This window comes from Sphaeramia orbicularis, chromosome 21, assembly GCF_902148855.1.
Source record: "Sphaeramia orbicularis chromosome 21, fSphaOr1.1, whole genome shotgun sequence".
Classification (NCBI taxonomy): Eukaryota; Metazoa; Chordata; class Actinopteri; order Kurtiformes; family Apogonidae; genus Sphaeramia; species Sphaeramia orbicularis.
In genome coordinates this window covers 41,869,032-41,896,831 of record NC_043977.1, presented here as the reverse complement: position 1 = coordinate 41,896,831, position 27,800 = coordinate 41,869,032, and the positions used below count along the sequence as shown (strand labels likewise).

General features: G+C 38.2%; 1 protein-coding gene across 4 annotated transcripts in view; it reads left to right on the top strand.

Moving 5' to 3' along the window:
• Positions 1 to 27,800, top strand: part of man1a2 (mannosidase, alpha, class 1A, member 2) — a 197,137-nt gene that overhangs the window by 45,764 nt on the left and 123,573 nt on the right. For all 4 annotated transcript variants that reach the window (XM_030125539.1, XM_030125540.1, XM_030125541.1 and 1 more), the window contains one exon: positions 16,790 to 16,886. In XM_030125539.1, coding sequence (XP_029981399.1) covers positions 16,790 to 16,886 — 97 coding nt within the window. The remainder of the gene's footprint in view (positions 1 to 16,789; positions 16,887 to 27,800) is intronic.

The window sequence follows — 27,800 nt, the reverse complement described above, 5'->3', positions numbered from 1 at the left end:
TCCCTACAATAATAAAAACTAATGTGTTACTTTCTCATGTAGTTAAATGGTTCAGATCAGAATAGGGCAAACTGGTCTCAGGAATAATGTTACACGTTTAATGACACTGGGGGGAAAAGTAACCATGTGATTTCAAGAGTCAGTATTGTATTGTTTAACTGAGAATCACAATAAATTTGAACATCTATTTTTTTTGTCTTTTTTAATTTGGCCCTAATTTGCAGTGTGAAGAAAAGACAGATTTTTAATCAAAGTAATTTCAGCTGCACATGCTCATCTGTGGACAAGAACCAACTGCTGACTTGGCTCGGTCCATTAAGTGAAAGGCACGTGAACACTGGTCTGTGGTTACTGGAGACTTGAAGTCTGATCTTCCCTTCAGACCCATAGACTGTAGCTGTAAAACCCAGATGAATCGAAAGCACTTTAATGTAAATGGTGTTGCTATATAGATGGTTTATGTCCCAGAAAAGGGCAGCACAGGTGCTTAATGGAGTCTTGGAATATCTGCAGAGATAGAATGAGTGCACCCTCTTCCTCCATTTCTTCCTTTACTCTTTTTCACTCCTTTTGAAACTTTGATGGTGCTTGGCAGATGGCTTTGTATGATGCTTGCACACCAGGCCCATACTGTAAGAAAGTAGGTGTTTGTGTGTCTGTATGTAGCACAGTTGGCTCCAGGGTAGGACACAGCTGTCATTATCTCTTTGCATTCTGTTTCTGTTTAGGTCAAACTCCCTCTATCCCTATTTATCCAAATCAAAATTATGTAAATTCAATGCGTAGAGAATCAAAACTATCCCCAACAACTGCTGGATGTAGTTGGTTTCAGCTGGACTTCATCAAGTTTGTTTTACAAGCTCACACCTGCTCTAGCCTTTTCACTCTTTTTACATAAAAAGCTCATCATAATGGTCCTAAATGATGTTGCATTATACTTTACAGAGAGATGTAAAACACAAACTTACTTCCCACAACATAAAGGAGCAGCCTGGGAGCGTTATAGTAATTCTCTGGCAGTGCATTGGTGTTGTTGCGCTTTATTGTTTGTTGTTTTACTCCCTAACACTGTGGCAGTGCTACACATAATTTTTTTGTGAAGCAAGCAATCATGAGGACTCATGTACTGTTGCTTTCTTGCCAACCTGCCGTAGCGTGTGGTAGGGAAGTGACATTTGACAACCCATAACCTCAGCCGATGACATTATGTCTTTCTATCCATTATGAATGATTCTATATGTCAGCAGGGCCCCCAGCTGCTTGATATATCCCTGAATACTGGCATTAGCCTTTTACAGTCAGGACCTCTACATGACTGCATTACATATTCAGTGGATGTGTATTGTTGCCCTCTAGTTAAAGAATTGATACATAAATTACTGCCCATTAGTGCCCAAGACGACTTCACACTGTGGGGATGATTACACTAATGCAGCTTTTAGATGACATCCTGACTATAATTTCAACTAAAGTGGACAGACCTACATTCTCTTAGTTTTAAACCTGGCTACAGACTTAACCTGGTAAAATGCGAAACTGCTACAAGCCACCGTAACACTTGATAAACTGATTTTTTTTTTTTTTTACCTTCCAGTAGTGCAGGTATTATATGAAGGCAGTGTTACAGTTTTTAGCCAGCCGCACTGTTTGACAGATGTAATAAACTTGGGTACAATATGTACACAGATGGATGAGAACACCTACTGAATCTCAGGCTACAACATGAGTCAGTATACAGGAATAAAGCATCATCCATACACCGTCTGTCTGTGCTGTTAAAATGGTGAACAATGAAGTTACAGTGAAGAACACATCATTACAGTAGTGTTATTTGTGTGGGTTGAGAATTAAAGTAAGGGGTAAGAAGGAGAATGTGGACCTGATTGGGACTGTGTAAAAGGTCCAACTTGGAAGAATGATAGCTGGAGGTTAGCATTTATAGTAGGTGTGTAACTAGTGCTGGGCGATGTGGAAAAAAATCCTATCACAATAATTTTTTTCATATCAGACGATATCGATACGTGTCATGATATAAATGAAATCACTATTTTTGTCCATCTTAAATTTTCCGTGACTCATAAGTTAGTTGTGTAGACTTCAGAAGGTTATTTTTGATTTAAATATGATTTATTTTCTGTCAGAGTTGGAACATGACAGATGTGCTGAAGAACATTATACAGCTGTTTCAGATAAATAAAACAGGTACATATACTTAAAATGTAACTAAAAGTCTGACCAGCAAGCAAAAGCTTTCAAGTTTTAAAAGAGAACACAAATAAAACAGACTATCTTCATGAAACAGTGCTGGGGGCATATATGTAGGGGTGTGTTTTGTAACTGGCGTAAACCGAAAGTGAAACTTAACATGCTTTGAACATCCGACTCCTGGCTTCTGTGCTTCTGTTGTATGCCTGAACCGAAACCGTTGGCAATCCTACTTTTCAGTAACCCGGTCGCCCGAGTTCTCAATCAGATTTTCTCCTGCTGCAGCCCAAACATTAACGTGTGTGCTGCGGCTGCTCTTACACCTGTGGTGCGTGCGTCAACCTAACTCGGTGGTTCCCAACCTTTTTTGGTTCATGACCCCATTTTAACATCACAAATTTCTGCCGCCCCAGACATTCAAAATAGATAAATTTTTTTGCTAAAATTTAAATTGTTTTTGATCATGTAATAGTTTGCTATACTATGTTGAAAATAAATATTAATTTTAGATGACATTTAGTCTATATAATCTATATTATTATGGACAGAGGCAGAAAAGCCAGGTGTAGATTACTGCACAAAGGTAAGATTTTATTTTCCTTGATCAGGATATGTACAGTCAGTCCAGCTTGGATTTACAAGGCTGACAATTAATACTGAACAAACAATAACTGAAACTATGAATTATGACAGAGCTGCAGCATCTGAAACCAACCACAATGAACATTTGAAAGATAAACAGTGCTTCAGTTTCAGCTTCACAGTTTGTCATGTCTTTTATGTTTTGTGATTGTCTCTCTCAACTCACCATATATTTTTTATTAGTAAGTTTTTTTTTTTTTTTTTTTAAATCAATTACTAAAAATTTTGGGCAACTCTATCTGAATTCCAGGTAGTCCCACATGGGGTCCCGACCCCAAGGTTGAAAAACACTGACCTAACTTGACGTGGTTCTAGCGTGATTGGTTCGGTGCAGCGCTGCTTGATAATGATTGGCTGTTCTTACATCTGTCAAAACGTGGACGAATGAAATCTATTAAAACTGTATCGAGCATGTCTCATATTTCTATTGAGTAAAAGTTATTTTGCGATATATATAGTTATCGTTTTATCACCCAGCCCTAGGTGTAACTGAACATTGTTGGTCTTAATCTGTTAGGATCACCCCCCATGGGTTTGGGACTCATGGATCATATGTTATCAATTGACATTTTAATCATCATAGCTTAAGATGTTGCTGTAGAATAACATGTCTGTGTGCGCACACAATGCACATTTCTGTTGGATTTGCTTATTCACCAAAACACCAAAGTATTGGCATTTGTTCTATGGATCTGCACCAACATTTAAAGGGTTTCTCCATGGCCCAGGCTCTGCCCTTTAATCAACTTTTATAAAAATTGGCTCATTACTTTTGATGTAATTATGCTGAAGGTGAAAGATAAAGGTAGACAGATGGATAAACCCAAGCAGTCACCTCTGTCCTCAATAATGTCAGACATAACCAGCTACAGTTAATATTCAGATGGATTTCATGTGGAGAAAAAGTCTGTCCAGTGACTGTAGTGCTTTATTTTGACAGTAGTTTCAGGGAGAGGTATATTAAGTCCTGTGACTGTGTTATTTATTGTGAGTTTTCTATGAGTTAATAAACTAAACAAACCACTTTACTTAATTTAACAACTGAATATTGAATCTTTTATTTTAAGGTTTAGTTTCAGTAGTAGATAATTCGGTGAAACTACTTGCAAGGACTCTGCAACAGCTCACAGTTCACAAGTCAACTTAGCCAGGAAGTTGTCATCCATTTTTTTTTTTCTCCAAAGAATACTGTTTTTTAAACTGGATCTTATTTGATTTCATATGTTGTTATCTTACCAAATCCTGCCTTAACTCTGGAATGTCTTTTTCCTTATCCTTCTTTATTGCTACAGTGGAGGGCTGACACTGTTCTCAGACCCTAACTGTTTTTGACTTGGGAACTGGTAGTAATTTCCCTCATTGAGTGTTAAGCAGAGAACATCACAAAGACATTGTTTTAAGTGTAGGACAGGAATAATGAGCCTGTCCAATTAGAGCTCAGGTGATGGAGCGAGAGTGACAGTAAAGCTGGCAGAGGACAAGATTAGCCCACAATAGCTCTCTGTCCCTCTGGGCTCCTAGCACAGAGCACACACTCTGTTTAATGTTGTGTTTTCAGAACCTGGGTCGTCTTTTCCCCGCCGGAATCCACCGACAAAATGGCAAGACTCTTCATTGTTCTACACTCTTTTATTTTTAGGTTTCAAATGTATACATGCATCTGTTTCAGTGTTCTGTTGACATATGACCAATTACATCAACAGGATGTGTGACAGCTTTTGTGATTTTGCAGTGCAAGAACTAAAGACAATATGCTATAGTCAGTTTCCAATTAATACTTCTTTATGCATCAGTGACAAACAAGGAAAGGACAAACAGGAAATGTTTTGCACTCTCAGAAACAATGTTCTCTGACAGTTTAGATCTGACTGCCAAAGAGTGGGGGAGGGTTACATTAGGGTTACGTTTCACATGTTGGGCTGTTGTAATTTTTTATATTGTCAAACAAGTAGGCAGCATATTTTGAGATAGACATAATTTTACCATAGAAACAAAAATAAAGCTTCAACTACATCTGGGTGTAAAACTGAAAGCAAACAAAGCCAAACTGTATGGAAACCTTTTGTTTTCTGACCTTGTGTATTTCCAACATATGGTTTTCATACATGGCCTTTGTAGCTGTAACCTGCACATGCAATTATGTCAACACACAGTGGATTATTAGTGGGCATTATTATTCATAATGCTAAAGAAGTGATTTGTGTTTTTTCAACAAAGTAAAGGAAGTGCAGTTTCTTTCACTGAAAATATTATCTGTGGTTTACCGTACAATGCAAACCTTACAAAATGGCATTCAGTTGTACCTGCTGTCCGGTACTGTAGTATGACATTGAGTCATCACTCTTAACTCCCAAGGTAACTGTCATTTTACACAGAAAGCCTTGATTTCAGTGTAGAAGTAACCAGAAAATGTCTGTTGGCTTTGTCAACAATTCTGCTGAAATATTTTCCAACCCAAAAACCTGCTGGATTTCTGTTAAAGCAACAATAGCAATGTTACTGATCAGTATTTGATTAGTAAATGATCAGTAATCAGTTTGTTTGTGAATTACAAAGGACACATGAGTTGTAAATGAGATGTTAAGTGGTATTAGAGTAGTGTCCCCCCAAACCAGAAGATTCCAGGTGTGATCCACCATTAAAAACATATACAGGATTTTAATTCTTACATCAGTGGCCTTGACCAGGAGAGATCCTGGTTCAATGATGGTTCAGTGTAGAGCTGTTTCCTTCTGGAGACAATGAAACAAATACATGCTACAAACAGTATATAGTAGGAGTTCTAGTAAATTATGCAACTGAAGTAAATGGTATGTTAAAGTAAATCATGCAACTGAAGTAAATGGTATGTTAAAAAGGTAGCTCTGAGGGCCTAGACCAAGTAAAGACCATGATCAGGGTGAGACCAATGCCGCATTTCCACTATGTGGTATCGGCTTGACTCGACTTGGCCTTTTTGCGTTTCCATTACGAAAAAGGACCTGGAATCTGGTACCTAGTACTAGTTTTTTGGTATCACCTCTGCTGAGGTTCCAGGACTGGGGAACAGATACTAAAACGTGACGTGTAAACACTGCAGACCACTGATTGGTCAGAGAGTCGTCTCTGTGACCCGCTGTTTTACAAAAAACAGATGCGGAAGTTGACAGTGAATGTAGCGGTAGGTTAATCCACATGATGACAGGCTGCAAAACTACACCATAGTTTGTAGAGGAGGCTCAGACGTAAAAATTCAGCCTGAGCTTGACGAGACAACACGCAACAAGCGAGTTTATTAGCAACTGTCTGAGCAGATGACACGGAAGTAACACGCTGCATCGCTATGACGTCCAGGTACTGTAAAGTCAGTAGTATCCTGTAATGGAAATGGTCTCCAGAAATAGGACTTGGTACCCGAGCCGAGTCAAGCCGAGCCGAGCCAGTCCCATGTAGTGGAAACCCAGACCATAAGCCCAGACCCAGACCAACCCAGAGATTAGTTTAGTGATATCGTTGCACCTGTGGCTGTGCTTAACTGGTTTTGAAATAAAATCCTGAGTCCTCTTTGTCTGAAACTTGGACAGTCTGAATTAAACTGCAGCCGAGATTGAGACAAGAGCAAGACTCATCACGAGTGTTACAGCACCACCAGTCATTTGTTTCAAGAGCTGCAAATGGCATGAAATCTGAGAGCGGTGGCCGCCTAGCAAATCTCTGTGCTGTACCGATAATATGTATATGTAGTGAATATAGGCAACTTAGAAACTGTATAGCAAGGTTTGCACTCACTGACCAACTATAGATGTAAAACAACACATTTTTATAGAAACTGTACCTAGATAACTTGAAATGTGTAAAGGTTCTCGACATTACACAATAATGACTGTGTCAGAAGATGTTATCCTTTTGAACTCAGGCCTTGGATAGTGTATAAAAACAACTTACATAGACACTTTTATTGCCTCGATTTTCCAGAGGAATTTATTGCTACCCTCTGCCCAAGTGCCATGAATGTATTTACCATTTACTGCTAGAAGCTATTCAGATGTCACATTCTCACCACCCTCGTGCATCTTCTAAAGGGCCTTCCATTAAGCCAGATAGGAAGCCTCCGAGGGATGAGTTGGAAAGAGACGAGAAAGACGAGGGCAGGGGGAACGGGCGCTTTAAATCAGTCAAAATGACTCTTGAGGTCACTCGGTGCATCACATAACTCCAGCTCAGCTCCCTAGCTCCCCAAACCTCCAAAAGCCTGTCACTGTGTTCCTCTTCGTTGGAAGCGAAGCTGATTTGAATAAAAAAAAAAAAAAAGTCTCAAACAATGGCAGGAGTAATGGCCTTGCTCTGAACTACTTGCATGAAGGGGATTTATGAATATTTCACTGCCCCGTGGTTGTCTCTGTCCGTACATTGTAATTATGTGTGTGTGGGGGACCTTAGCATATTGGGAATATGGCCGCATGAGTCACACTTGTTCGTCCTTTGGGAAAAGGATGACTGCAGGGTGATTGTGCTTCTTTTTAGTGCAAGCACAAACCAGGTAACTGGTGGCAATTGGCTGCCATTTTGAAGGTCAGCGCTTCTGATAGACTAGACAATCTTGCTGGACATCAAGATGAAGGCCAACCCTATTGTTCTTAAAAACCACTAATGTTAAACGATCTAAGGGCTATGCATGAAGGATTTGAAAGAGGGACAAACTGTATGCCTTTGACATTCATGCGGCATTTCAACTGCTGGTACTTGAGGGCTACTGGACTCTTAAAGCAGTTGTCAAGTAGTCATGCTGAGGGCAAAGCGTGAACTGAATAGTCACCAAACAAATCCATGATCAGAACTACTACTTGGGAAAAGGCAGTGCAAAATAATGAGCAACAGAAAGAAACTTGATGAGTAAAATGACCAAATGACTGAAAAGACGATGCTTTCAAGCCTTTAGGACAGAGATGCTATTATTAGTTAATTTACTTCATTATTGTCTTGGTAATATAATTGTATGCTTTGTTTGGTACGTTTTAATTCCAGAAACTAACTACTGTAGAAGTACCCTGGCGCCCTCTTCTTCTTCTTCACCTTTTTTTTTTACATTGCTTGTTTAAATGGCAGCATTTCCACAACTGAGAAAGGAAGTAGGCTTTTCAGTACAAATGTAGTTAGCACTCTGTGACACCCCTCAGCTTTCTTTTCTTTTCTTTTCTTTTCTTTTCTTTTCTTTTCTTTTCTTTTCTTTTCTTTTCTTTTCTTTTCTTTTCTTTTCTTTATTCAACTTTCCCTTAATTACCTCCGCCAAGGAGGTTATGTTTTTGCCAGGGTTTGTTTGTTTGTTTGTTTGTTTGTTTGTTTGTTTGTTTGTCTGTCCGTTAGTGTGCAACATAACTCAAAAAGTTATGGACAGATTTGGATGAAATTTTCAGGGTTTATTGGAAATGGGATGAGGAAGAAATGATTAAATTTTGGTGGTGATCGGGGGTGGGGGGGCCCACGAGGGGGGGCCACTGATCGTTAGTGTGCAACATAACTCAAAAAGTTATGGACAGATTTGGATGAAATTTTCAGGGTTTGTTGGAAATGGGATAAGGAAGAAATGATTAAATTTTGGTGGTGATCAGGGGTGGGGGGGCCCACGAGGGGGGGGGCCACTGATCGTTAGTGTGCAACATAACTCAAAAAGTTATGGACAGATTTGGATGAAATTTTCAGGGTTTGTTGGAAATGGGATAAGGAAGAAATGATTAAATTTTGGTGGTGATCGGGGGTGGGGGGGCCCACGGGGGGGGCCACTGATCAGCCTTGGCGGAGGTCTGCGCTCTCCGAGTGCTTCTAGTTGCCACTGAAAACAGTGTGTCACTGCCGGTTGTCCCTGGCTCTACTGGAGCTGCCTCTAGCACCAACAAATGACACACTACATGTTTGGTCGCAATTAATACATGACTGTTGCATATGTTAAACTGCAGCTTACTTTCCCCTTTTGTTTTCCTTTCACACCGTTGTGACTATGGAGTGTTCATTACGAAAGCTGGGACTTTAGCCATGCGCTCCAATATGTATTAAACAAAAGAACATGTTGCCGAGTCACATAGAACAGATACATTGTTGTTGCTAGTGTAGAAGAGAGAAACGGTTTGCAATCTGGTTATAACTGAAATATTCCAAAAACTGTTACTAATAGTGACAGGTACCAGAGGTTATGTGTCTTGAAACCACTGGCACCATTTCTCCACACTGTTGCCATTAAATCAGAGAAGACGACGGTGACATTATTAGATGTCAAAGACAGAGCATCGCTCAAGCTTCAAATGGTGGAAAATAAGATACAATAAGGAGGTGAATAATAACAGTTGAAACAGTGATGCAAAATAATTTCAGATTATGTAATTGTAATTATGTCACGGTACTTACCATTTTGGATTCAGTTGTAATTGGGGACCAGGTTTCAGTTTTCATCTCTACTCTGGATGTTTCCTAATGGCACAAGGTTTAGTTGTTGTGGCTGACACAGTTGTTAAAAAAAAAAAAAAAAAAAAAAAAAAACACTTGTAAATGAGTGAGCTTTCTTACATTGGCTCATTATTTCACCAGTCTGACAAACTTTTCAAACAGCTCTGAACTTTGGATTCCATTTGGATATTCTTGAATTGACTACAAATGCAAACAAACCTTTTATAAGTTCAGCCAGCTAAATGATGCTGCTTCACTTATAACTCCTCTTCAGTCCCAAACTTGTGAGTCGATAGGGAGAGGGAGGGGCAGAGGGATTTTTTAATCTCGCTCAGACTCTGACCTTAATAACACTGGGCCACTCCTGGGCTGCCAGTTCGTTCCAAAGCGAGTCTGAGAGTATAATGTGCCATGATTAATAAATTTACCATAGCAGTGTAGAGACTAGCTCACATAGAAATAAGCAGACCAGTCCAAGAGATGATAAGAGACGTTCTCAGCATCAGTCTTTCCAATCATCAGGTAGGGAAAAGGGAAGCATTACTGATTAAGTTGTCTCATGGACCTCAGACACAGATCCCACATGTGATTGACGATGGCCTGGCCTTATCGTGACAGTTAATAAAGGGCAAGAGATTCCCTTATGGAATGTCAGTCCAGTGTTATCTATTTTATTGCTTTTAAGTACAATGAAAGGTATATTTAAAGATGTATCCTCAGAAAGTATGCATTGAGAGTACTGCTGTTTGTGGCTCTCAGTACTACCAAGCATCTGCCATAGAAAAGATGATGAATCATGCAAACAACCAGACTGTATTTGTCTGTGTGTTTTCTTTGGAGAGCTGTCAGGTCTGAACAGGCTGTCTTCATCATACACCACAAGCGAGTGGTTGTTATCAAGCTCCATGGGCCCCGATGCAGTGATTCACTACAGGTAGTAACTGACAGGAGGCCAACCATTATGACTGCTCTCTGGGAACAACCGCTGGAACACAAAGTGAACCCGAGGGATGCAGGATGGCACCTTTGGCAGGATGCAGGTTGACTCATGCACAAAGGTTTTGACAAAGTGCTCTATTTGGCTTAAGTCAAATACACAAAATAAAGATGTTGCAGTCTCAGGGGTTGCACTAGTTTCCAATGGACTGTTCATTGACAGGTTCTAAACTTGCTCAAAAGGACTTTTCCACATGTGACAGTTTGGGCTTTTTGTGTCTTGACCAATTTAGATGTCTGATTTTAGGGTTCTGTTGGTCCATGACAAGTCTTACATAAACAGCTAAAACTTAAAAATTGGTTGGATTAACTTTATGCTTATGGACTTGTTTATTTCTTCACGTTTGCATACACTTAGAAAATCACATCATAGCAAGACTAGTAAATAACTGCTTACGGAATAATATTGCTATTATTATGAATTGCATTTGATTTGAGTATTGAAAAATACTCAATGTCACTGAATGAAAAATATCACCATCCATACATCAAACTTTTAAATTGCAGCCTTCTGCGATTATGTAGTTAAACAGGCTGACATTGTGATTTGATCAACTGTGCGGCTGTATTCTAAAGTCTTTACAATTACATGGGAAGCCAGAAGATGTATTCACACCTGAAAAGTCCTTTGGTCTGCTTATTTGATTTGGATCGAATGCGGACTTAATTTTTTTCGTTTGGGTCGGATCGCATTCTCATTACACTTTTTGCTAGTGGGCCAAAATATGTACACAGAGGCACGCAATGTGATGAACTGCACTGGCATTGGACAGAAAAGTCAGAGGCAGGGGCAGTCAGAGACAGTGGGTGTTAATGAAAACATAGTGGAGGTCCTGCAGGCAGTTGTCATTTGTGGAATATGAGCTCTATTTTTACAGACACAAATTTATTAAAATAATGTTCACTGTCAAGAACAGCTCATTCGGAGCCAGTTTCATAATATGAACATCTGATCAAATGTCACTGAGACATTCAATCTCCTCATTGCTCCACGTCTGTCCACGGCTCATGGATGCTGCTATTGGCTCTAACTACCCGTGTGGTTCGGCTACTTCCAGTGGCTACGGTGGCTCATCAAGCACAAAAAGGCGCATGGTTTCTTGTTTTTTTTTTGGCTTGAAGCCGGTTATATTCACACCAGAAGTGAACCGGCCCAGAGTCTGCTTGTTTGATGTGAATCAGAGTTGTATGTTCGTATTCACACCTAAAAAAAATAGTCTGGACTTTCCGAGGTAACAAGCTTTGGTCCGTTTTAAACGGACCAAACAAAGTAGGTGTGAACACACCCAGAGAAATATAAAGTGCCCGCTATTACTCAATATAATACTGTAATTAGACTCCTTTGTACTTTTGTAGGTATGTGTGGAATAGGTTTTATATTGCATACCTAGTGGTTGAAGGTCTAAAAAAGCTTTGTACTTAACCTGCAGAAACCCTCTTAAAATGTTGAGTATTACAGAAATAATGTTAAAAAGTCCAATGTCATAGCTTTTAAAACATGACGAAAATTTAACATTTCAACCATAAGTAATTAACAATATTAGCAGTATTATCTTATGACTCACATCATTAAATCCAGATGTATTGTTGCACTTCTGTGAATTAATATTGTGAAAAGATTTCTAAAGGCTTGGTCCTTAATATGGCTTAGATATATACAGACACAATACCAACCTGGTAATTGCTAAATCTTACAGATCAAGCCCACAATTTTTAACCCACTCTGTCCTTTAGATTGAATACCAAACTATGCTCATTTTTACAGTGCCGTATTAAAAGGTTGAGTTCTAATTAGGGAATAAACAGCTACATTGGCCAATGCAAACCAATTTTCCATTTCTTTCCATGCCCACTCCCAAGATGCTCCGGTGCCAAGAGGTAGCTGTCAGAATCAATCACAGAATTTGGTGGTTTAATATCCAATTAGTATTCCAAGGTCCTCTAAATAAGCAGTGTGTCAACATTGTCAACAAGCCCGCACTACTGCGCTTGTCCTTGGCATACGGGCCAATCAGAATTTGATGAAGCATCCAATCAACACAGATCAGAGGGAGCCTGCCAGCTCTTAAGTGTCCATGTCACGGTGTGTATTAATTTGATTTATAATCCTCTGCGTGTGCATGCAGTGTGTCATGGAGAGCACTGAGGCCAAGAACACAATGAAACTCCTGGCCCTTGTTTTTATGAGTTTGGCTACCTTCCTGTTTCAAGGAGAGACAGAGCTGTGAACCAGGATCTGCTCACTCCTCCTCACATCCAGGCCAGCAGATAAGACACCACGCATAGGTTTGGAACACTAAGCAACTTTTGTATTGCAGATTGCATCTATAGCAGTGGTTCCCAACCTTTTTTGGCTCGTGACCCCATTTTAACATCAAAAATTTCTGGTGACCCTTGACATTCAAAATGGAGATTTTTTTTTTTTTTTTTTTTTGCTAAAATTATTTGTTTTTGATCATATAATAGTTTGCTGGACTAAGTTGCAAATAAACATTAATTTTAGACAACATTTAGGCTATATAATATGTTATTATGGACAGAGGCGGAAAAGGCAGGTGTAGATTACTGCACAAAGTGAGAATTTTATTTTCTTGGTCAGGATATGTACAGTCAGTCCAGCTTGTATTTACAAGGCTGACAATTAATACTGAACAAATAATAACAGACTAGGAATTATGAAAGAGCTGCAGCATCTTAAACCGACCACAATGAACATTTGAAAGATAAATAGTACCACAGTGGTTCAGTTTCAGCTTCAGTTTGTCATGTCTTCTATGTATTGTGATTGTCTCTCAGCTCACCATTTATTTATTGATTTATTAGTTAGTTAGTTAGTTACTAGAAATTTCAGACGACTCCATTTAAATTCCAGGTGATCCCGACCCCAAGGCTGAAAAACACTGGTCTATAGTTGCTACCAAACCCACCAGTGTACCAAATCCAGACATTTTCTTATAAAGTGCTCTGTCTGAATTGGAAACCATGAAAAAGGGGTGTTGTAAATTAGTGATGGGTAACACTTAACTTTTTAAATTTATGTTTATGTACTATGTGTGTTTGGCTTATTCTGCTGTCAGGAGTATGCTGAAGTATGTTTTTATTACATCGTTTGCTATATCATGAAGGCTTTGATTAATACACCGTTTATTTGGCTCCATGAAAAAAATATTAAACCCAGCTCTCTGAAGTGATGGGTTATGATCCAGAAGTGGATTGTGGACTGATTATGAATGGGTTGCAATCTGTGCGTGTGCATGGGGGGGGGGGGAATCAATTCTAAATGTCTAGCTGTCCGATGTTGGACTTTGACAGACTTGAATGAAAGATGGGCAGTAGATGGCAGTTCCTATAGCAACAGTAACATTTGATTGAAAGGTGACAGGCTACATTTATCTTGTTGTTTGCGCAAGATGTTGAAGCGGAAATGTGGCCGAGTAACCTCTGTTAAATGGTGATTTGTGAGCAGTGGCAATAATACAAAGAGCTGGAAAAGATCAAAACTGAAATGTCATCTCGAAAAGTAACAGCTTCCACAAATACGGGTTTAAGCAAATACAGCCTGTTTTGCAGGTTTTATTTGTTGTCTGTGTAAATACAGTTATGTGTATTAGATTCACATTCCTAAGACGAGCAATGTAGTTTTTATTAGAATAATTTTTTATGAGTATAATGTGATGTGAATGGACAGATGAAAGTGTATTTTTTTTTTTTTTAAAGGTCTTGGGGATATTGTATAACTGCTGAATAGCCTATTTTTGAAACAATACATTTGCTTGATTTGGATCCAATAAAGTGGGTCAGAATTGCATAACTGTGGGAAAAAGGTCCCAAGGTGAGTTGGGAATCACTGCATTAAATATGAAGTAATCAGTATGCATGAAGCATGTACAGAATGTAAACAAGTTTTATGGAGCACATGCAATGTACAAACTAAACATATCACTTATGACTGCCTGTGTAATGTCTCAAAGAGAGTACAGGGTGGGGAAGCAAAATTTACAATATTTTGAGGCAGGGATTGAAAGACAGTGTATGACCAGTTAGTTCATTGAAAGTCATGAGAATTTATTTGCCACAAGAAAATTGACATAATAGAAAATGTTTTTATTCTATGTGTCCTCCTTCTTTCTCAATAACTGCCTTCACACGCTTCCTGAAACTTGCGCAAGTGTTCCTCAAATATTCGGGTGACAACTTCTCCCATTCTTCTTTAATAGTATCTTCCAGACTTTCTCGTAATAGTTTTGCTCATAGTCATTCTCTTCTTTACATTCTAAACAGTCTTTATGGACACTCCAACTATTTTTGAAATCTCCTTTGGTGTGACGAGTGCATTCATCAAATCACACACTCTTTGACGTTTGCTTTCCTGATTACTCATATGGGCAAAAGTTTCTGAAAAGGTATGGATAATAGTGTTAGGTATGATTATGACATCAATATACAGGGGTTGGACAAAATAATGGAAACACCTTCACCTCAAGATGATAATGCCCCAATCCACACGGCTAGAATTGTTAAAGAATGGCATGAGGAACATTCTAATGAAGTTGAGCATCTCGTATGGCCGGCACAGTCCCCAGACCTCAACATTATTGAGCATTTATGGTCAGTTTTAGAGATTCAAGTAAGACGTCGATTTCCACCGCCATCGTCTCTAAAAGAGTTGGAGGGTATTCTAACTGAAGAATGGCTTAAAATTCCTTTGGAAACAATTCACAAGTTGTATGAATCAATACCTCGGAGAATTGAGGCTGTAATTGCCGCAAAAGGTGGACCTACACCATATTAAATTATATTTTGTTGATGTTTTAAGGTGTTTCCATTATTTTGTCCAACCCCTGTATGTTTGGTTTCAAAACAATTGACGTAGTGCCTGCTGAGAAAAAACAACTAAATGTTCATTGTAAATTTTGCTTCCCCACCCTGTAAATTTGGGCAACTTAATTCTTGCTTATTAAGTTATAACTGTTAGAAAGAATTTTCTGTTGTTGCATCATCCACAACCTAGATCTGGATAAAGTGGATGAACAGATGGATGCATTTATGTTAACTGTTAAAATTATTAAAAACCGGCCACACTGTCTCATATGTTTTGGTTTTGTTCAACACTGAAAAACTTTTGGCAGTCTATATTTAAATTTTTTTCTGATGTATCAGGGTGTCATATTGAACCTGAGGCAACACTTGTTATATTTGGCATTACATCACATTCTTTTCATTTTAACTAAAAATCTAAAAATGTGATTGCCTTTACCACTCTTCTAACTCGTAGACTAATACTACTTAAATGGAAAGATAACAACCTCCAGCATTTCAGTCTTGGTTTCTGGATCTTTTACATCATTTAACATTGGAAAATATTAGATATTCCATAAGAGGATGTGCCAATAAGTTTTTCAGTACCTGGCAACCTGTTCTGAATAACATAAAAGGGGTAGATCCCTCACTTATTCCAGAGGAATCTTATTAATCCTTTTATTTTATTTATTTATTTATTGTTATTTTTAAGCAATTATCTTCTTTTTATGGTGCAATAGGGTAGGAGTGTTCATGGGTTTGGGTATAAAAGCAGTGATGACTGTATTGTGCTTTTGTGGATGACTCAATATGTAATAAAAAAAATTTAAAAAATACAACTTCCTGTATTAACTACTTACCTTTCCAGCTTCTGTAAAGTAAACCTTTCCTCATGATAGCTGAAACTCTAACCTAACCTCCAACACAAATATTTATTCACTCTAAACTTACCTAAACCTCAAATAAACTAACAGAAATACTAAATAAGATTAAAAACTAATGGAAGTTTCTGAACTAAAATATTGATACAGCATGTTCAGCCCAACTCTGGTGTCAGACTCTCGGTAACCATCATCCATATTTTAACATAATAAAATATGAATGATGTGTGCAGGACGCAGGGCATCAGTGTCAAAGACGCCCCCATCGGCACTGTCGTCGTTACCATCATTTTAGAAAAGATGTGACATGCTGACTGTCATGTATACAGGCAGACGGAGCGGCAGCCAGATGAATACCTGGGGAAGCTGCCAGGTGTACAGACGGCGCCATATAGAAAAAGAACCTCACAGATGTCCACAAACACAGTGACTGACACAATGCGATAGACAGCGAATGTACTTTTCTGAGGTTGCTGATGCTACTTGACTATGAGCTGTGGGGGAGGAAGAAAGGTTGGAAATTGAAAAAGAGGAGCAGTACGTCTGTGAAAGCTGGCACTTTTTTTCTTCTCTTGGCTGTGTCATCTTTTCTGTTTGCCCTGGAGCGCCTCTTCTCAGCATCATCAGCCTCCATCTCTCCATCTCTTGCTCTTTTTATTCCTCTTGTCCCTCCCATTTCATGGATCTTTTTTGTTTTTTTGTTTTTCCTCTATTTAGTACTCAAATGTCTATTAGTAACGAAAAGAAAGCTTCAAATTGTGCTGAATGTGTTTTCTCTGCAGGGTTTGCCTCTGATGTTAAACCCCTGGCTTGTGTCTGATAACTTTGTCCTTTCTGTTTTTTTGCAGATGATGAAACATGCGTGGGACAGCTACAGACAATATGGCTGGGGTCACAACGAGCTAAAGCCCCTTGCCAAGAAAGGACATTCCACAAATATCTTTGGTAAGCCAGACAAACCCCTCTCTCCCACCGGTGTGTGTGCCCATTGGCACTATGCTCACACGGCTGTAAATCACACACTGGTGCATGCATTAATCCACACACACTGACATGTCACTTTTGCCTTTTCTCCTGTGAACTAGGTTATATAATACCCCACTGGGAAGAGTGATTGCAAAAGTGCAAGATCACTACAATCAGTAGAACAAATGGCCCAAAAATGCAGGATAAAAAGGATGGAGTGTACAAACATATGTTGTAGTTCAGTATGTATCTATATACAATTTTATGTTTTTGTGTAGTGTCAACAGTAACTGACAAGGTTTTTGCTTGAATTGATAATAATATCTCATTTATTTAACCTGTAATACCCAGTTCCTTGCTACTCACAGTTCTGTTTGTGTTGTCATGGTTATGCTAGGCAACGCTCTAGTAATGTTCACATGCTATACGTCCACATAAACGGAAGAATGTCGGCTAAAACCTCAACGAAACCAAGTATGGGAAACAAAACACAACTCCAACAAGCATTTAAATGGACAAATATACAAAACAAGCTAACAATCTTAGCCCAGTGAAAACACTACTAGGGATGCACTGATACTGATACCAGTATCAACATTAGTATCCACATTGGTATTACTTTCTCTGTCGTCATCACATTTGTTATTATTGACTTTCTTCTTCTCAAAAAAACTGTACTTTTCTTCATGGTATTTGTCCAGTATGGTTAATTAAGAGTGGTGGCCTCTGGTGGATTGATTGAGAAACGCTCATTCCAACGCATTAACTGTCAGTAGCAGCTCTTTGTTACAGTCAGACTAATAACAATGACAGTAAAGCACATTTTCAAAAGTAACTAAGAACTTTAATGGTATTATTAAGTACTCATATCAGTAGTCTGTATTGGCAAGTAATCAAATGTAAGTACTTGTACCTGTACATGGTCTGTGAAAAAGTGGTATCAGTGCATCCCTAAACACTACCGCTAAACCTCACTGAGTGAGCCAAAGAAGTGCAAAAATAAAGGTTGCATCATGAAGTGATGATTGTGAATTTTGTCTTACCTTGTAAGACTGTTTTCCAATCATAGCTTGGTTTTATATTCTGTTAGCAGTTTAATTCATTGTTTTGTGTTACATTGAAATGATTCTGCTTGGAAACAAATCTCCCCAGGTTTAACAAGTGTTATCATGTGATGAGTTCTTATGCTGGTAGGGTTTGTTGCAAGCATGGCGTTTGTAAAGTATTTGTCAAGTTAAAATCCTGACTTGAATCGTCTCAAACTTTCCAATTGATAGTGATCATACAGGTCCAACCGGTGGAGCTTTTCTTTATCTGCAGTTTGTGTTTTGAATGTTGAGCTTGGTTTCTACTTCTGCATCTGTCATTCCTCATAAAGTTGTTCACTCACCTTAGACTCCACAGTTATGAAGGGTGGTCTATAGCACTCTATTAAATGACTCTATTAAATATATTATGCATTTACTCCAAAGGGGTTCCATTAAACATGTTTGGCACAAATGGATATTTCACAGTTGGAAATATTTCAATGGGAAATGCAACATTAAAATACAGTATCATTACAAAATAGGTGCTTCTGAATAAAAACAACACCCACACATTTGGTAACTTGACTGTATACATAATAGGTTAAGCTTTTATCACCAATGAATGTTGGTCGACATGAACAAATAAAGGCTTGTCCCCATGGTACTACAGTAAATAAGACCAATTCTACTACAGAATGAGGGAAGTAGAAGTAAAGGCCTGTTGTTAACACAAGTCTGTTGTCTGGCCACTTCTTGCAGTATGCAGTATTCCATATAGTATAAGAGAAATTAATCTGCACATTAATCTACAAGGAATATAATCATGGTCTGGTGTGGGTGTACAGTGAGCTTGAAGATATGATATGTTGATATGTGCGTGTTTCTTTCAGTGTTGATCAGTGGCTATTGTGACCTGTTTTCTGGAGGATTGTGTATCTTGAATTGCTGGATTGCGTGTGGTATGAGGATGCATGCACGTGATACTTTTGTGTCAAATTGGAATTTTCCGTCTGGCAAATTGGCCAGAGGCGCCTGTGTGATTTTGTGAGCTGTTGCTAAATGGTAGATAGATGGTGTTGATTTATTTTGCTAGCGTTTCTCGTTCTGGTGTTCTGTATTTCACAGTGTGTATTTGTGTGTGTTCTCCCCTGTCTCTTTGTAATGGGGGAGTCTGGGTATCTGCAGGTTATTAGTCACAGGGTGGTCGGTAAAGTGTAAGCGAGATGAGCCAAGGCAGCCTCACATTCTTCACAAACCACACTTCCATTATTGATAAGGTGCATCCTGTCCACCTACAGAACTTCACTATATTGATAAGATGTGTGAGTGTACGTGTGTTTGAAAGTGACTGAAACAAGACAGAGAGGAAAATATACTGGAGATGCAGCACGGTCTTGTTGCTGTGTTACTGTTAGTACCATGAGCACTGACAAGTTTTTCCAAAGGCATAAAATTGCACTATGCAGAATGACTGGGTGACTGAAAGGAGATGGGGAATACTAGTAGACTGTGAGCTACATATTTTTTTCCTCTATTTTGTTACATAATGGTGATAAATAACTGGAGGGAGGTGAAATGATGTGCAACAAAGGCCCAGTGACTGGCACTTTGCACCATGTAAGGCTAAAGATCCACAGTTCCCTTTATTTCTTTATCATCTCTGGTTCTAATTAGGGATGGGAATTGATAAGAATTTATTGATTCTGATTTTCCTTATCGATCTGATTCCTTATCAATTCTTTCATTGATTCTCATTGGGTGAGGGAATCGGAGTATGAACGTGTTTGTTTGCACTAACTGTCTTTTATATTTCCATCTCTGCACAGAAAATATAACATATACAGTATGCACAAATAATAACACATGACACCGGGCCTGGTTCCAGATAGTTATATATGAAGCAGCAATCAGGAATGTTATGGGGGCAAATGCCGGTGACGGAAGTGGCGATGAGGGGGCTGTCACACCATACGACCATACAAAGTGAAAGTGAAACTTAAGACTATTTACCAATTCCTCTATGTCTCCTGCTGTTGTGTACCTCATTTTCCTTTTCAGTACCTTTGGAAACTTTTATTTGAGGGGGCAGGACATTTGTTGCCCCCCCAAACCGGGCTCGGATGACGCCCTGATGTTTGGTATGTTGCTAGATTCATAAACGTTGCTAAGTGGCGTATCAAACACGTGACATTCCTTCAAATGAATTGCATGCTGTGTGGACAAATGTTTGAGCATATTGGAGGGATTTCCCCCCTTTGAAGAAATGGAAGCTTTGCAAATGTTACAAGTGGCCCTGGTGTCATCTTTACACCTGAAATATAGCCTCATCTTTTTCTTAAAAGAGGGAACAAAATATACAGAAATGAATGTTGAATGTAAATGTATTCCAAAGCTGTTTATTTGAACCAGAGGGTAAATGGGCTTCACATGCAATCAGGTATTGGAGCGCAAGTTGCTATAGCAATTCCTGTTTTGAACAACTTGAACAAATCAAGTGCACAGCAAAATACACTTCTAAACATGAGTTTAAAGTAATTCAAGAAGTTCAAAGAATGTAATGGCAAGCTGTCAAGTCCTTCATGGGATTATTAACAGGGAATGGGAAATAGAAGTGCATGGACTGAAAAATACATATTTAGGTTCTTCCAGTAAATCTGAGAGCCTTTTAAGAAGAAAATGGAGACATGAATTGCGGGCTGCAGTGTATGTATTTAAAGTGGAAGGGCCCAGCATCATTATATTCACCATCAAAGCACTAGCATCTTTCATGTCTTTGTATAAAATGTTTAATAACTGCTGAATTAAATTGGGCAAAAGTGACCCAAATCTGACTTTTTTTCCCATATGTGATTCATACCTGATTTTTTTTTTTTTTTATGACAGTCTGAATAGCCCATTTTATTTATTTATTTATTTTTTTCAAGTCAGACCCAGGCCACTTTCATATGTGGTCCTAAATAGCGTTGTAACACTATCATAGTGTTACAATTAATCGTGATTTTAATCGTCAAGACTGCCAAAAACTGTCTCGTAAAGTACAGTAGATTAAGAGCGGAACTAAAGACACGCCAATATGTGCTTCCCGCATGGAATGAAAGCAACATTACAGAAACACTGCATTCAACATTCCATGAGTGAAAATGACAGAGAAGGAACAAGGTTCAGAAATTCAGACCGTAAATATATTTTTGATGCGGGCTCACTTTCGTTTCCATACAGTTTGCATTCCCTATCGTCATCTACGCAGCTTCAGGCTACCATTGTCCAACCCATTCAGAATAGAATAGAATAGAATAGACTGTATTTGCCATTTGCACAGATACATCGCAGTATAGGTACACTGAAATTCTTGTGTGAGTCATGGAATCCACAGAAAAAAGACATGAACAAAAAGAGAAACAAAACATAAACACAGCTAAAATATATAAAAACAGTTATTGTGCAGACAAACACAAATACACACTTGTAAAGTAGACTACTGATCAGAAAAAAGTAATAATAGTAAAAGTACTGGAAGGTAAGAACAAGTTATTGCACATTCAATTAAAATCCTGGGAGGTAAAGCAGGTTATTACACATTCAATTAAAAGCATGGTTCACAACAATCTGGCTGCGTAACTTTGGTAGAGTAAGGCCATTCTTCTCCAGCAGTTCAGACCGTCACACAAGCTTCAGGGTGGTTAACTTGTGAATTGATGCAGTAAACACGCTCTATCCAATCACAAGGCAAACTGCATAAAATAGTCTGATGTGTCACAACAGTGGGAGACGTAGAGGAATTAGTAATGCACATTAAGTTTCAGTTTCTATAAACCTCCCACAAAATAATCATAGTAATTGTGAAACCATGACTATTTCTCGTAGCACCAAAATCTCTATTCGTTACATCCCTAGTCCTAAATCAGATACAAAATTGCAACTTCAGTTTGAGTGGTCATGTCACATTTCATCCGACTTTTACTTCATTGAAATGCAACGGACATCATAATTCTGCGCTTGAGGAGGCGGGGCCTGGCAAAATCCATGCGAACGTAGCCGAATGTCCGACAAACATACCGGATCAGATTGGTCCCAACTGTATCTAAACCCTTAACGGTAAAACTCCAGTTCCGTACTGTATTTGTGTAACCTGTCTGATGGAAATGTAGTGGGAAACGACATATACTTGATTAAGGTTCTTTTAGTGGCTTGCAAAAAAGCTATTACAAGGAACTGGGGAAAGACAGAACCACCAACAAAAGACCAATGGATCACAGTTATTGAAGGAATATATACGCTGGAAAAAATAACTCGCAAACTGCAGCTACAACAAGCACAAATGGACAAAAAATGGAATAAATGGACTGATTACAGAACCTGGAATGGTGGAAGGATGGAATAATGTGATCACATTATTCCATCCTTCATGAATGTAATGTTGTGTATTATACCCAAGCAAGGTTTGTTTGCTTTTTTTTTTTTTTTTTTTTTTTTTTTTTTGCTGCTTATTTGTTTTTAAAATTTCAATAAAAACTAGGGATGTCCGATATTGGCTTTTTTGCCAAAAACCGATTTGCAGATATTGTCCAACGCTTAATTTCTGATTCCGATATCTACCGATACCACTGCCGATATATGTGGGATATTAAACTAATTTTAGGTAACATTACGTATCTCCTGTCATGGAATTAACACATCATCCCTAATTTTATTGTGATGCCCCATTGGATGCATTCTCAAATGCAACAAGGCTTTCAAAATGTAAACCCTGTCTGTGCAAAGAATACATACTTCAACTTAAGTTGTGGAAAAAATGCCTTATTTATTTATTTTCTCTCCCTCCCTCCATGAGTCTATTACAGTGTGGCAACTCTACCGTACAATTTTGAAAACTGCATATTTCTTTCAGCTACAAACAATGCTTCATTTACGCTTCAGTAAATGCCGGTGAAATCAAGGCATTATTTTATCGGTTTTAATGATAGGCAAACAAAACGATAACGATATTCACCAATATTACATTTTCATGCCAATATCGGGCCGATAATATCGGTGGGCTGATATTATCGGACATCCCTAATTAAAACTTAAGTAAAAAAAACAACAACTCCAGGTCCACCTCAAACTGAAATCAAGAACCAAAACAAGACATTTATGTATAAAAAAAATATATTGTCCACATTTATTATGATCTTAGAATATTATCCTGCATCAATGGTTTTGAATGTTTTACCTCTAAAATTCTAAACTATCCTGTCTGTTCATATTATGATAGTAAACCATGTAGTTTCTACAAGTGTGACCTAAAATCAGGCTTTAAATGTGAAAGAAATAAAGACTTGCCCCCTATCATGGTAATTCATAACCAACATGTCCTTTTTTTAAAATCCTAATAGTAATTTTTTGCCATGTGGCCTTTAACGCCCTAGACATATGCGTCACGTATACATGACAGTTTGCATCATGGAAGTTGACTCAAGAAAACATTGACTCCATGCAGCTGTTAAAGAAACAAAGGGTAAAACTGTGTGCTTACACCATGGCTTACAGCTCAGCCCTAATCTGTCCGGAGAGAAAAGGAGAGGCCAGAATGGTAACAAGAGGACTGCAGCTCTCATTGTGGCACCAGGCTCAGATAACCTTGAGTTCACTGCCTGGACCCTGTTTTGTCTTTGTTTTTTTCTTTTTTTTTTCCCTTCACTGTGGAGAATGAGTAGAGCTGATTTCAAGCACAGATACAAACACAGCTTTTGTCTTGAGGGTAAGTGGTTCAAGTAAGGATAACACAAAGCCGTGTAAAGGAAATGCAGTTCAAGCTTTCTGACACGGGCAGCCAGCTACCTTAAATTCATACTCTCACACTCTCACACACACACTGGAAATGGAGGTAAAGGCAGTGACTTCATGCTGCGAGAGACTGAGTATATAGGCCGACTCAAATCAAAATGAGACATGAGCACCAGCGCTAAAGCATCTCTTCAATCAGGACCAGCTTCGATATCCATTTGACCCTCATTGTCCTTAGAACTACATGTTCCTGCGGGCACTCACAGAAATAGTTTTAAGAATGCTGAATTAGCAGCATACCCAGAGATGACAGCATTTCCATTCATGATTTATGTATTGCCTTAAAAAAATATCTGGCTAAGATGCAATAACGTGTCTGTATTTCTAATGACATAAGAGCATTTCCAATACTTAGAATATATGAACTAGGGATGTAACAATTAATCGACTATCAATTAATTGCCAATAAGAATCTGCTCGATTAAATTACAATAATTGTCGGTTAATTGCCCTTTTCCACGGCGGTATTTGTGGTGTTGACAGTATGGTGCGCCGCTGCCTAAACTAGGCTCCATTGGTGAGGTTGAATATCGGGGGGAGTCACCCTGTCCACCTGTCCCACACCTGTCTAAAGGCTGCCGGCTTGTCCGCGCTGCGACGCCACGACCGGAGCTGGATCTTGGTGTTGATGAGTTAGAATCACTCTAGGGACGTGGTGGAGCAAAACACAGACCGGCCCGTCTGTTTGTCCCACATGCTGCGGGTTGCCTATTTGTGGGAGTGGTACATCCCCGCACATATGCAGGGTCGGTATCGGTCCGGTCTCGGATGAAGCGAAGGGGGAACGGCATCTCACCACTCCTTGAGATCCGTTCCTGCATGAACCTCCTCTGAACTTAAATCTGGCTCCATTGTGTCAGTTAGTGATAAGTCACAAATGCCCATTTCTTCTAAACTGCCCCTCTTCAGATCCATTTATTTTATTTAATTTCTCTGCAGAGTTTATTTAATTCTACTACACAAATGTCATTGCCTGTACTGTATCCCCAATGGTACAATAAATCAGTCATTAAGGAATATGACATGCTTTTTTCATGAAATACATAAACAATATTTAGCTTTTTTTTTCTTATAGACCCTATTTAAAGAGAAATTCAAGTTCACAGGAAAATCACCACTTACCAATTAATCGGTAATCGATCGACAAGGTCAACCAAGTAATGATTAATTAATTAATTGATAATTTGCATTCCTAATATGAACTTATTTGTAGTTCTTTAAACAAATGAGCTGTTGAACTCATCACACAATTTCACAGTTCAAAAGTTCTTTTTGATACGGGAAAGCAGGTATGATTTCAGAGGTGTTTGTATGTTTACAGTACAAAAAGCCAATAAATGTATTAATAGAAGATGTATTCTGTTATTGGAGTTAAATTACGGAATGACATAAATATACGTTTAAAGATTTGTAATTAATTAATGGTTTTCAAAACATTGGTTTGTAAAGATATTTTTGAGGGATACAAGCAAGAATGATTTTTGATGTACTGATTGGTATCCTAAAACAGATTTTGATTTGAATGTGAGCGAGGCGTATATGAGCATTTAGCTCCTGCCTAAGCCTGTTCAGTCTCAACAGAATTCACAGTCAGTTGACTTAAAATCAACCTCATTGATTATAAGTTCTGTATTATGGAAGATGACTGAATGAACTTAAACCTTAAACCTTATTTGTGAGTCAACTGTGTGTGATATTTTAACATTGACTCATTGATTAGATCCTTCTCTCCTGAATCTAAATCCTTAACAGTAGTAGCAGTTTCAGTATTTCTCCAACCCAGAGAAATCATTTTGACGAGAGATTCCAGCCTAGTTGTTTTGATGGATTTTTAATGAGCCACATAACAAAATTAGAGCTACTTTAATAATTATTGTCATTGTAGATTAATCTTCAAATCACTTTATCAAATAATTGTTTTTTTGTTTGGAATTTAAAACAGATTAGTCTTGTCACACTGGTGTCCTCTGATGTCCAGTTTGGGCCATAAGCCAAATCTGTGACTCAGATCACAGATTTTTTTTCTTAAAAAATCAGACAGTCAATTCTAGAATTTCCAGCCTAGTTGTTTTGATGGATTCTTAATGAGCCACATCACAAAATTAGAACTACTTTAACAATTATTGTCATTGCAGATTTGTCTTCAAATCACTATATCAAATAATTGATTGGTTGTTTAGAATTTTAAAGCAGATTAGTTTTGTCCTCTGATGTCCTATCTGGTCCACAAGGCAAATCTGTGACTTTACCGTCACTGAGGTTTTTTTTTGGAAAAAAAAATCAGACAATTAATCAATTATAGCTGATTAGTTATATGATTCTTTTAATTGAAAATTATTTAGTTAATCAAAATTTTTTTTTTTTTTTTGTTGAGAAACTTTTTTTTTTCTTGAGCCATGTGAACTATTTGTTCAACAGTGGGCATGTTTCTATTCTCTTGGAAATTAGTACTTCTGCCAAACATGCGCACACACTATATTTAATCCAGCCAGAGAGAAACAAATTAAGCATTATCATGGTGATTAGAGGCTTATATTTTCACATTGAACAAATGATCAAATGTTTAGTCTGCTCCTTGGCCATTGAAGCCATTCTTACTGTGTTCTTGAACCATGTTTGTCGGTTCTCATATGAATGCTTTAGATATCAGTAATACCCAGGGGTAATGGTACGACAGCGGAAGCAACCATTGATTCAGCCTAAAGGTATCAGACCCTTGAGAGTGTGGGTTGTCTGCCCCCCTACCCCCCTTATTTATTCTGGATGGACAGCACAGGCTCTGATCTTTAAACACACTCCTCAGTGTTTGCTGAAAAACAGTCTCCAGGGAGGCAGGCTGATCACTTTTCATTGATCAGGACTTTCAGCCACGCTGTAGTCTGTTTTTTCCTTTGCGGTCACAGCAGTTTGCACATCCAGGTCTCCTCCTGTTTAGTGAATCACTTTAATTTCAGTTAAATGAAATAAAAATAATTAATTTAGTTTTTAAGGCAGAACTGATGAGAAGTGTAATGAGGCATCTCTGTTTTCTTGAGCACGAAGAACTAATTAATCTACAGAAAATTGTTAAGACTGATTTGATAAAATGTGTGTGTTTTTGCTGTTTTGGTTTTTTATTACATTCTTTGGATTGATTTGTCAAAAACGTGAATGCATTTAAATGTTGTTTACAGGGTTTCTGCAGGTCATTAAAAAGCATTAAAAGTCATTAAATAGATTCTGCAAAAATTAAGGCCGTAAATGGCATTAAAAAGCCTTAAATTTGATGCCCAGAGGCATTAAATAATGAAATACATTTGACAGAAAAAAAAAACATTGTTATTCACGATTTATGTTGATATATAAACATTAAATAATTTTGATTGGAAGAATAGTGTGATGATTGAAAGGTGGAACCCTTTAATTGGCTATTGTTTATGGCCGGTCCACAAAGTCACTACAGAAAATGCTTGAAATGCAACGTACTGTGAGCGTGCTCATGCTGTGGCAAAAAAGTGGAGGGAATATTGGCAAATGTTGGAAAAATGGGAAAATGCAAGTTTCGGCAGAAGTGGTTGGAGGAGGAACTATTCAGAACCTGGTTAAATCCCGTCGACTATATATATGTATAGATATAGATATATAAACTATCTCCTGTTGGACATGGGCATGAAATTGCCATTAAAAAGCATTAAATTAGATGTGCTGATACCTGCAGAAACCCTGGTTTAGTTCTGGTTCATGTGGTATTTTTCACTCACTAGAGTAGAGAAATAGATCTTTTTTTTTATTCAAAGGGAATAACATAGCTCAAAGAACTCTAGATTACATGTGAATATTTCAGAGACATTTACTTGGTGATTATAGTTGTGTAGTTGCAGTTGAGTATTTCCTAAAAAATATTTTCCAGAAGATCAGGAGCGATCTTCTAGTGACCTGATTTGTTCTATAATCTCCATGGTTTCATCTGTGGCTTTGAGTGACCTTATTGGAGTCATTTCATTGGATTTAATCTCACGGGAATCCTCATGATACCACTGGCCTTACCTAGTGACAGTTA